At 40.7% G+C, this 12036-nt stretch overlaps 1 protein-coding gene across 1 annotated transcript; it reads right to left on the bottom strand.

Moving 5' to 3' along the window:
• Positions 1 to 4263: 4263 nt before the first annotated feature.
• LOC115162244 (homeobox protein six1b-like) lies at positions 4264 to 6398 on the bottom strand. The gene is made up of 2 exons (XM_029713369.1): positions 5621 to 6398; positions 4264 to 4932 (listed from the first exon to the last, which is right to left on the bottom strand). Exons 1-2 carry the CDS (start codon positions 6178 to 6180, stop codon positions 4638 to 4640), a joined length of 855 nt encoding a protein of 284 aa, XP_029569229.1. The 5' UTR covers positions 6181 to 6398; the 3' UTR covers positions 4264 to 4637.
• Between the last annotated feature and the right edge of the window lie 5638 nt (positions 6399 to 12036).

Raw genomic sequence — 12036 nt, 5'->3', positions numbered from 1 at the left:
ATGTGTGTGCGTATACCTTCTCTGAGGCATATCACAGTAGTGTCCTCAAACTAGAATTGGTGCAGGATAACAAGAGCTGTCAACTTGTGGAAATATTCAGTTCCAACATCCCAGACTGAAGTCACTTTCTTGTGTTCAAAATTCAATATTAGAAAAAAATATCTACGTATCGCTTTTCCTACTAAGGTCCCAAAATACCGATATCTGATTCTGTGAAACCAAGCTTTGTCTCTGTGAAGGTCGGTTACATGAGCCCAGGCCTTCCAGCTATATTTCTCTTTACAAGCTTTTTTCAAAGGCGTCAGAATCGAGTTCCATCTTGTCCTCCACCTTTTCTATTTGTAACGATATTAAAATTCCCATTCATTGTCTGCTCTACTTGACACATTTCATTTGACACACAACATGCTATCTTACACAATAATAGCTTGGGTTCATAGTCTGTGCTCCTCCTTGTCTTTGAACTCTGGGTCATGCATCACTCAGCATAGTGAGAGATAGAGATAAATATTTCTTTCACCAACGCTACTAGGAGCTTCCTGTTGTACCAGAGGCTTCCTGCTGGACCACTCTGAGAAGAGACTTTCTATGGCGCTCACTGTTGGCATTGAACAACACACACACAATATTTACCTAGAAACACTACGGAGAACAGCTGTTCAAAGGTTATAGCACTGTATTATAGTACACACTCTCTCTCTCTCTTACACACACACAAACACACATGTTTGTTTTACTATCCTTGTGGGGACCAAACAATTGATTCCCATTCAAAATACCTATTTCCCATAACCCCTAACCCTAACCTTAACCTTAACCCTGGCCTTAACCACAAACCCCTAAACCTAACCCTAACTCCTAACCCTAACCCCTAATCCCTAACTCTAATTCTAACTCTAACCCGCAATTGTAACCCTAACCCTAAACCTAACTCCTTAACCTAAAATAGCCTTTTTCCTTGTGGGGAACCGCAAAATGTCCCCACTTTGTCTTTGTTTTACTGTCTTTGTGGAGATGTCTGGTCCCCACAAGGAATGTAAAACCAAAAACACACACACACAGTCTTAGTCTGCCTCTGGGGCAGGCCAGGCCAGGCTGGAGCGTTGTCAGATCCATGCATCATTGGTAAGAAAATCTCCCCACAAGCCCATCAACCCCCGCCCCACCTCCCTCCCTGCGGCAGACCTGAAAAGATCCTTTTGTCCCTCATCACCCCCCTTCTACCCCCATCTCCCCAAGCCCACACCCCTCATACAGTCTGTGGTTATGGATACCTGGGATTGTCTCACATGATGCTCCCATGTGGGGGTAAGGTTATACCTGCAGGCACTAGACCTGAGAAAGCCAGCCCGAGACCAAGTTCCTTACCTTTGGCTTTTGTCCTCATTGTATATGATTGTTTTACTCACTCTGAGTGCTTCCCAAAAAATACATACCAGAGCCCTCTCCCACGCTCTATAGCAGACTGTGTACATTAATTTACTCTTCTTGATGTTTATTTACACCTGAAAAGGCCTTTCCTGACATTGATTTAATGGGACTGCAAGTTATATCCACGAAAAACAAAATGCCCTTCTGACTTCTCTACTGTCCATTAGCAGCTGCTGTTACTGACACCAGTCAGCTCACAGTAGACCTGATGTCACATCCCATCCAGGTCTAGTGCAGAAGGAGCCCAGTGGCTAAGGCTGAGGCCAAGGCTACTCCTCCTAGACATGCTGCACTGCTGCACTTGTGGAATTCTCTATGTGCCAGATAGAGTAGACTGACATTTTCGGTGTGTCTGTGTTAACTGTCCAGTGTAAATGCACAGTGTGTTCAGTTTGAATCGGAAGTGTGGGATTCAGGCGTGATTAAAAGCCTTGTCCGAGTTTCCGCAAGGGATTGAATTGATATTCTATTTATACCCCCTGTAGAGGTGACATTGATGGCTGCATTCCTGTATGGCACATAGTAATCTCCTGTGTATCCGTCCTTTACCGGACATATTGCCCTTAGACTTAACTTGCATGTCTGCTTTGGTCCCTTTGTGTTATTACCTGTTCGCCAATTCAACCACAGTTTGTCTCTGCCTGCAGCCACATGGGAAATTTCTTGTAATTTGGTCTGAAGTATCTATTTTGTTAGTCAAAGGTTTGCTGCACATTGCTTGTGGGTGGGAGGTAGAGTGCAGATTATTCCTAACCTATTTTTGAGTCACTTAAACTTTTTTAAGACCTACACTTGTTTGTGTGTCTCCTGTGAATCAAATACACTGGGGTCCTGCTTTTTTTGGAGTTCAAATGAGGTCCAAATGTTATTTCTTATACGATTTAAAGGATACATGTATATACAGGGAATCCTGAGGCATAGTGTCAAGTTGCCTTTTGTAGTAGGGTAGACCTAGGGCTAGTATAACATATTATGGGGCACACTCTTTTCATGCCACTTTGATAAAAATAGATTTTCATAGCAGGTTAAGTGAGCATTTTTGCTAACCCTAATCCTTTTCCTAACCTTAACCTCAGTCTCTTACCCTGCTACATGATTTCTCCTAACCTGCTGCGTAAGATCTCCTAACCTGCTATGAAAAGTCCCTTCCATATCAAAGTGGCATGAAAAAGAGTGTTTCTCAACATATTATTGGAAAACTACTCAAAATGTAACAACCGCATCACTTCACAATATGAAATGCATGGCTGTATGTGGTAAATATTCACTCCACTGTAGAATGCATTTGTTAGTCTTAACTGAGAAACAGTCCCAAATGATAACTTCCTCCAGGATGCAGACTGCCCCGGGCCGGGGTTCCTCATGCTATAGAGGGGCATAGACCTGCAATCTTCACAATCAGTCTCTAAAGCTAGCAACAACTGGTTCAGATTAGGCTCAGGAAATCCTTGGTGCTCTATGTTCAAAACAATTCACCCTGACATAAGCTGAGTGGGTAGGGGGCTTGGGGACGGAGGAGGTTACCAGAATCTTTTCTAGTGCAAGTGAGAAAATCAGTTTCAAAATATGAGCAGATATTTGGTTCAGGCAGTAGGCTATAAATGTTATTGTCCATTGACGATTGCCATATAGGCTAACTCACGCTACTTTAGGTCCTAGTAAGACCCTATACAAATCAGCCTTGAAGCAATCATTCTTAATATTATTCTAGTAGTGTTATTATTAGTATATTATTTGTATTATTGTTAGACAAATATAGTAATATGCAAATAACTAATAACAACAACAAAACTCAGATTAAGCTACTGTTGTTATTATTGTTGGTGATGGTGGTGTTATAATTAACCATTAAATTTCCACAATTATTATAGGACATTTAGCCTATAACAAGAGTGATACCGGGGTTATACCAGGGTTCAATAGTAATTGTATTGTAATTCTAACATTTGTGCATGATGTTGAACATATCTGTGTAAGAATGAAATATTACAAAAATATACATCTATTTGTTCTTCTTAATAGGCCACAGATTAATGTAAGATCATCGCGTGTGCGCGCCTTTCACAGATGGTGTGGCTTTCCGGTGGCCCAGAACCGACAGAACAAACACTTGGAGAGAGCAAAGTAAACACTGCAACACAGACGTAATGATCCGCAGCGCTCATGGACCACGGGCGAGAACTAGGCTTCGCCTTAGGCAAAACATGGCTTTAAATATCCTCAACAAAACTGCTCTGTTGTGCATAGCTCATGTCATGGCTCTTTTTACCGATTAGATTTTGGGCCCACATTTTAGACATTCCCAATCCGGATGTTTTCTAACGTTAGTTATTCTGGATGGCTCGTGTGTTTGGTTTCAGCGCCTTTAGCATCTCTGAAATCCCACAACATTGAGTGAAAATTAAAGCAACAATTTCCACGAAATATGAACTATGTCTTTTTGGTCCGGAGAGTTGAACAGAGAACTTTGACAGTTGTTCATCCAGAGTGACGCACACCAATTCCTCACTATCTCACTCATGTTGTCAGTGAGCAGTGACAAGTGACATTGAGGCCTAAGTAACAACATTTGCTTTTCGAATAACTCCCTGTGCAAAAGTTTAACATATATTATTTTTTATTGTTTCCTGCCATGGCTGTGCGTAACTGTAGAGGCCTCAAGGCTCCAAAATGGAGGAAAACCTGACCAATATGTTTTGGTTTATTTTAGCCCATATTTTTTGCATGCCCTAAATATCTTTGAGGAATGAATGAATGAATATATAGTATATGAATATATAATGCTATTTATTTTATTGAGTGGATATACAAATAACACACATGAAACAAATGTGACGTCTTTTTTGTTTTATTGGAAACTCATTATTATGATTCTAATGAAAACGTTGTTTCTTAGTTTCCATAGCAGGAAGTTGCTATACATTTAATCCGAACAAAAATATCATAAATTAAGCAAAAGGGCTGTCCAGTTTAAGTGTCTCGTTGACTTAAGAGTTCGTAAAAGGGGGTTGATTGTATATTAACGGGCAGGAGGGTACCTCCTAAATCGGATAAGCGCATAAAGGAATTGCGTTATAGGTGTAACCAAATTTAACGACAGACAAAAGTCAGTCTAGTTATAAGTTACCACAGTTTAATTTCATATATGTAGGCCTATTCAATCTGGTAGAGTTATCAGTCTTTTCAAAGATAGTATCAGTTTGCCTTTAGGAGCCTAGATCCACAAGGCTCGATGTTAGAGGTCCCAGCAACGAGTCTTGGAGTTGGTGCGGGTGTCCGTGCATTCCATGCAGCGCCTGTGCGCCACCGAGGCCGGTCATAGGGTAAGAGGAGACGCCGGGGTGACTCATATTTCCCTGGAGCAAAAGCAAAGAGTTCTGATCAGGGCTTTGTGGTGGAGAGAACTCATCTTCCGAGCTGGACATGAGCGACTTGCCGCCGTCGAGGGGAGACAGCTGGTTCTGTTTGTTGTTGCCGGAGTTATTGTTTTCGCTGTTCTCTCTGAGAAGGGAATATATGTCAAAATTAGTGATGAAGGCCTTTTGGACACAGGTTTACAGAATCTATAGTCTTATAGGTCAAAAACAAGCCATACATTTCAATAATAAGACAACAACAATGCAATACAATATTGGTTTAAACTTTAGGAGAATGCAATTTAGAAAATATTAAATCCGTTTTTATTATTTGTACATTTCAATTGCAAAATGTTAACTTTTGGTCATATACTTTTAATTATTCCATTAGAATAATATATCTTATCATACTGATTCCATATATTGACGACTTAAACTCGTGACCTGTAGCTACAATTGTATATGTAACATTATCTAAATAGCTATAACTTCTTCAGATGCCAGAAATGTTTAGAACACTATCGAAATAAGGATAGTCAATAGGCTGTCATTGGTTCCATTTCAAATGGGCTTATCACACTAAATGTTGGAAATGTAATTTACTGTGGATACATTTTAACTTACAATGGACAAAACATTCAGCATACATTTACTCTAATATTAATTGGGCCATCTAAAAATCAGTACAAGGGCATGTCACTGGAAATAAATTAGAAAGTTCGGAATTTATTCAACGAAATTCCAACTGGGAGATTACGCATGTTCCGTTTATTATATTCTACTATTAACTAATAGGCCTATATGGCAACATTTTACTTTTGGTCTAAACATACCTTTCTTTGGCTTCTGCGGCTCTGTCTCTCTGGCGTCTGTTTTTGAACCAATTGCTGACCTGCGTAGTGGTCAGTCCCGTGGCCTCGGCCAGCTCCCTTTTCTCTCGCGGGGAGGGATAGGGGTTATGCGTGTACCACTCTCTCAGAACACCCCTTGATTTCTCCTTAAAGCAATAACTGGTCTCCTCGCCGTCCCAGATCGTGCGGGGCAGAGGGAATTTCCTGCGGACCCTATACTTCCCCACGGCTCCAAGCGGTCGGCCGCGCAATTTTTCCGCCTCCACGTAGTGCGCTTTCAGCCACAGCTGCTGCAGCTTGGGATGGTTGTGCGGGGAAAACTGGTGGCTCTCCAGGATCTTATATAGCTCTCTGAAGTTCCCTCGGTGGAAGGCGACCACCGCCTTTGCTTTCAGTACACTTTCATTCTTGTGGAGGTGGTCACACGCTGGGAGAGACCAGAGAAAACGACCGAGCCTCTCCAGGTTCCCTCCTTGTTGCAGGACCTCGCAGACGCAGGCGACTTGCTCCTGGGTAAACCCAAACGAAGGTAGTATTGACATGATGTCGGGTCCCCAGCCCAATCCAGAAGGATGCTGAGAGTCTATATATTCTTCACTGTTATTGTGTTCCAGAACCCAGTACAATCCGCCGGGGCAATATCCACTCAACCCCTGATGCGCACGGGAGATTCGGATGTTGATTGTTGGGACAATTTGTTCCTGTTGGAAATATGTCAGGCTTAAAGAGAGCGCTGCGCGATTCGTTGATTGGCTCTTCCACTGCCCTATACCCTGGCAGCGGAGCAGAACTGAGTTTGCAGCTCCGTTTCCTCCCTGGAGGGAATACGTCAGGGGCTGAAATTGGAGCCCCCCCACCCTGTACTCCTCTCCTGCGTTAGCGGAGGGAGCAAAGGTACCTAAATGCTAATCAATTATTACAGACCGCTTAAAGGGCATTTTTATCATGTTCTCGCCATGTTTTTGGAGAGTTTCAGACAGGGCTTGAAGTTAAGTAAGAGATCGATGGATATAGCTGAAGTAATTTATTGCATCACCATGCATGATTCATTATTGTCACTGTCAACCCCCCTCATCTTGCATTCGCGTTAATAGCACGCAGATTGTGTAAGTCCCTGCTATTTTTCATAGTCTATTAATTACAAGTAGTTTATTTTATGAGGTGATATAATTGTGTATGATAGTTATACGTGTCATGAGTGCCTGCCACAAAGGTTGGGGCTTTCAGATAGGAAAGAAAGGTAAAGAAACATCCCACTGGGCAAAAACTGGTTCAACCAACGTTTTTTCTATGTAATTTAACCCCAAAAATCTTTGTGATGACGTTGAAGCAACGTGGAACATTTATTGGAGTTGCAAAACGTCATGAACTTACAGGCATTTTAACTTAGATCCAATGACATGGTGACATTTTTTGTTGATTTCAAGTTGAATTCACGTCAGTTGAAAACAACCAAATGTACATAAAACCAAGAGGTTGAAATGGCATCTATGCCCAGTGGGGTGCAACATTGTAAAGATATTGTAAATAAACTGCCATGGGTTTAATCTATGCCCAGTGGGGTGCAACATTGTAAAGATATTGTAAATAAACTGCCATGGGTTTAATCTATGCCCAGTGGGGTGCAACATTGTAAAGATATTGTAAATAAACTGCCATGGGTTTAATCTATGCCCAGTGGGGTGCAAAATTGTAAAGATATTGTAAATAAACTGGCATGGGTTTAATCTATGCCCAGTGGGGTGCAAAATTGTAAAGATATTGTAAATAAACTGCCATGGGTTTAAAGCACCAATACTATCCTATTTCAAAAATAACTCAGGATAGTTGTTTGAAAGTATGTAAATATTGCATGATGATCTATTGATTAAAGAAAGCTATAGGCCTATACCTTATAATGTAGAATAGTAGCCTTCTTACACGTTAAACATGTCTCAAATGTAGTCTATTTCACTGAGTTTACAACGGACATTTTCCAAAAATAATAATGTGTTATAGATTATGGAATAGATTTCCTCTCATGTTATTTAATGTCCAAATAATAGCCCTAATAAACCCAACGTTATGCTATTCAGTTTGTACATCAGTATTAAAGTAGGCTATTGCATTATATTTTACTGGTGTGACTCGACTCCTCTTCATTCATGTGCACCAATGCATAGGCCTACCTGACTGGCTGAACCTAAACATGTGTTACCACATTGATGGAAATGTCCATTGATAATTTATGTATTTGAGTTTTTTTGCAACTTGTCTAATTCTTTCAATTTCCAAAAGCCTTGCCTACACCATTAGGCGTATATTTAATCATTAGGATATTATATTATATCTGTTTTTTTACGTTGTTTCGTTTCAATTCGCATTAGTCAATTTTAGACTGGCCTACTATATTGCAATAATTGTTAATTTATTATGGTGTGAAAAGTTGATATTTCTAGGAAATGATGTACATGTATATTCTGGGCTCTCCCAAGGTTATTTTCTTGGAAATCGTCTTTCCCCTGCTGTCCTCAATGTTGTGGCGTGAAACATAACACCTATCCATTAGTACATTAGTGATGTGAGTCACAGGCTCTTGGTCGTTGAGTCGTTATTTTGAAGGATAGATCAAATTCCTTATCTTTCCCAGGTTTTGCAACTTGACTCTCGGGCAACACGTTGAGAACTAGACACCCGAAAGAAGCATTTCTAGGGCAGCCAATATTACTTCTGCTGTCCGTTAGGCTACATATTTAACCAATATGTGATATTACTAATGAAATATAGTCTAATTTACTGTTAACATATTTGGTATTCCATACACCACTGCCAGTTAAGGTTTAATCGAGCGTTGGTTTTATCAATTGTTTTTGTGGTCGCAGACACCTGCAAAAACAAACTGTAGGCTACATCGTGCATCATCAGTCTGGAAATAATGCCTCTTACCATAAAGATTATAATATTGACTTAGGTGGACTTTTTGTAAATGAACCTTCCATCATACAATCTAATTAACGAGGGTACGCAATGAATGAAGTTTAAGACTCAAAGCTTTGCTGAGAACGTATTATGATCTCAACATAACTGCCTCCTGATGAACTTCAGGCCAGATATAATTGCTCGACCTTCCCAGTTGTACTGATTATAAAGGAAAACAAAATCAAACGAGCATCCCAAGTAGCCTAACGTCGGTTAAGATATGTGCATTCTGTCATGCAAATCAGACAGTACAATAAGATATGAATGAAGTTGGGATAGGCTACAATCGAAAACAAAGGCCCCATCATTTTGCAGTTAATAAAAGGTGCATATTGTGTGGTCGGCCTGCCGGTCCTCGACATTAGTCCTACCTATGGGGTGCGCTCCGCTCAGTTCTCTAACCCCATGCACCAGCAAATGAGCCACTCGCAGGTTTCTCTAATATCTCTACCACATTGCGCCGCGCCTCCTCCTTTAACCAGAGAAGCCAGGGGGACGTGCTCGATCTCAGGTCGTGATTATTTCAAGATGTGGACACCCCTCCAATGCCCATGAGAAACGATGACGACTGGCCACGTCTCTGCACACAACGAGAGGGAGAAAGAAACCGAGCCACAAAAACATAAAGCACTTCATAAAAACGTCACCATATTTCATATCAAACCGTCTATATGTGGCGTTTTGTGAGTGAAGCTTTTTCTTCATAAAAAGGGGAGAGAGTAAAATTATGAAAGTCCAGCAAGGCCGTCTTAACACAAACAATAGGCTAGCAGATGGGTTTCGCTAAATCAAAGCTGCTATTTCAGCTGTTGACTGGAACAATGCTGATACTGTTCAAATTGGCTGAAAAATATGGAATGTATGTAGTCCAGTGGCTTTCCTTAAGATATCTAGCCTACTTGGATAAATCAAAATAGTTCGAGACCTAATAATTGCTGTAAAACGTTTTTCAATTAAAAAGTGGGCCTATAATATTTGCCACCCCGTACAATTCATCGCATAGGCCTATATATATTCAAACTATGCAAAGTATGCAACAAGCATTCTTAAACAAACATGTATTTTGTTAGGTTACATCAAATCTGTTTTAGATTGTCTATATTTGTATAACCCAATATAGGCTTAGGCATATGTCGTGTCTGTATAAATGACAATATTGTAGTATTGTTATTTTTTAAATATATAATTGATCATTTAACTCACTCACCTGTGACGAAATGATGTGATTCATTAATTACCACGACTTGGATTTTATTTATATTCTGTTAGTTTGTAATGGCCAATAGGCTCAGCCCTACATAGGGCCTATATAGTAAACATACAAGCCTATTCATCACTTTAAGTGCAATACTCCGAATTAGTTACTGCTTTCTCAAAACACAACCGTTGACATGAATGAGTAAATCAAATTGCAGCCGCAATTATCAGCGTAACATAAGATCCTATCAAGTTAGAAAATTAGGCATTTTATAAGAGCACTGCGGTCACCCCCAATCAAAATCATTACTGCTCACTTTCCTCGCAGGGCCAGCGCATAGGCTACGAAAGGTTTTTATACAGCAGGTCAGTAAACATGCTTTGGTCCTCTTGTTAAAATATAATTCGATTAAGAGGCTTTACCGTAGGCCTGTACGAGTTCTATGTATTAAAATAACCACAATGTTTTGTCATGTTGTTCTCCTTTTCTAAACCATTTGAAACCATTGGTTTCAGACAACGTGTAAGGTTATTGGCAGGGAGGGGGCGCCAGCTTATAAACGACAATCCAATGCCTTATGCACAGATCGAGATGTGATATATTCACAATGCCTTATTTTCAGTGTTAATGTGCTAAATTATATTTTACATGAATTTAAAATGTCTATGAGTGTTGGAAACACAACTAATAAAACATATATTGGGCAGGTGACATTCGGCATGGCGAAAGAAGCTGTCATGCTTGAATGGCTTTTAGACGAAGTCTAACTCCTCAATAGTCATATGAGTCTTATCTGCGTCGCTCCTGTTACAAAGTGGTGTGTTTCTCTGGGAAATACCACCTGATCAGTGTGGTGTGGAGATGATGCGGCCTCCCAGCTGTTGCCTCTCTCTCAACATATTCAGTGTGTGTGTGTGTGTGTGTGTGTGTGTGTGTGTGTGTGTGTGTGTGTGTGTGTGTGTGTGTGTGTGTGTGTGTGTGTGTGTGTGTGTGCGTGCGTGCGTGCGTGTGTGTGTGTGTGTGTGAGTGAGGGGGAGAAAGAGAGAGATATAGAGATGGATGGAAACACACGGGCACGTGTAATCAGGGGACGTTTACTAGTCCACGTTTGGACCGTTTTTACGCATATGTTATACGTTGCCCTTTTCCCGCAGAACCGACCATTAAATCGCCCCAGGTCGCACCTTTCCCCTTCTCTTTGATTGTGGATGATGGACTGAACATGTGCAGATATTTTCTCACGCCTGATAACTCTATTATCTGAAGTCGAAGTTTAAAACTGCGTTGTGGTTTTGATGGTGAAAACAACTAGCCTAACCTCTGTCATTACCAATGGATTTTACGCACAGACACATCTCACATCGTAAACACCGTAGAATGCCCGTTTTCACCAACAAAGCATAATTTTACTTATATTTACTAACTTTACTTTCATTTATTTACTTCTCTCTTTCGGAATCAACAAATTCATCTCAGTGGGGAAAGTATTGGTGGTGGGTCTGTTGGAGCTGTGCGGCACCCAGCGACCCCTGGCCTCTCATTAGTGAGTGGGACGTGGATCAGCGCAGTACCGCGCTCCCCAGGTCATGTTACATATGGCTTGCAGTCTGCTGCACCGCATTAAATGTCATCTTTGAAACTATCCAAGAGATCAGAGGTCACCGTTTTTAATAAGGCCTCGGTTCTGGGGGGTTCCCTTCTTTTACTGCTCACCCTTGCATGTTTTACTGTGCACGTTTTAAATTGCGGAAAAAATGATAGGCCTACATCTTTTTTATTCTACTTTTTGGTAACATTATTATGTCGTTGGATTGGACTGTACTTGATCGTAAACGATAGCTGCAGGACGCATTTTATACAAACAAGTGTGTAATTTTAAAAGTGATATATTTTTGGAAAAATGTAATATGCAATACATCTATCAAGGTTGACTTGTAAGCTACTGTAATTAAAGTAAAATAGCAATATTACAAACAGATGTAGATATGTTCTTCAAAATAATGTTTAGTCTTCCATAAAAAGGACTGAGTGTGGTGTTCATTTTTTTCCTATTCTACAGGCACAATAAAAATGTGGAATTTCGAGCTTTCTGGGGCCCCCACCCCGTGAGACCAACAGAACATGGGCTCCCATTGCCAATGGGACATTGTTCAGGGCTTCAACAAAGCCTTCTTCAATATTACAGGAGGCGTTACCTGATACCTAACAATCAGCTAATCCAATGCCTGTGGCAAGGTCACCT

The sequence above is a fragment of the Salmo trutta genome, chromosome 25, assembly GCF_901001165.1.
Source record: "Salmo trutta chromosome 25, fSalTru1.1, whole genome shotgun sequence".
NCBI classification, from domain to species: Eukaryota; Metazoa; Chordata; class Actinopteri; order Salmoniformes; family Salmonidae; genus Salmo; species Salmo trutta.
The sequence above is the reverse complement of the archived record's forward strand: the minus strand, read 5'-3'. Positions and strand labels throughout refer to the sequence as shown.

Coding starts and splice junctions, on each gene's coding strand:
- LOC115162244 (XM_029713369.1), bottom strand. CDS start 6,180: ATGTCAATACTACCTTCGTTTGGGTTTACCCAGGAGCAAGTCGCCTGC. Junction 4,933..5,620: donor GCCGCAGAAGCCAAAGAAAG/GTATGTTTAGAC, acceptor TTCCCTTCTCAG/AGAGAACAGCGAAAACAATA.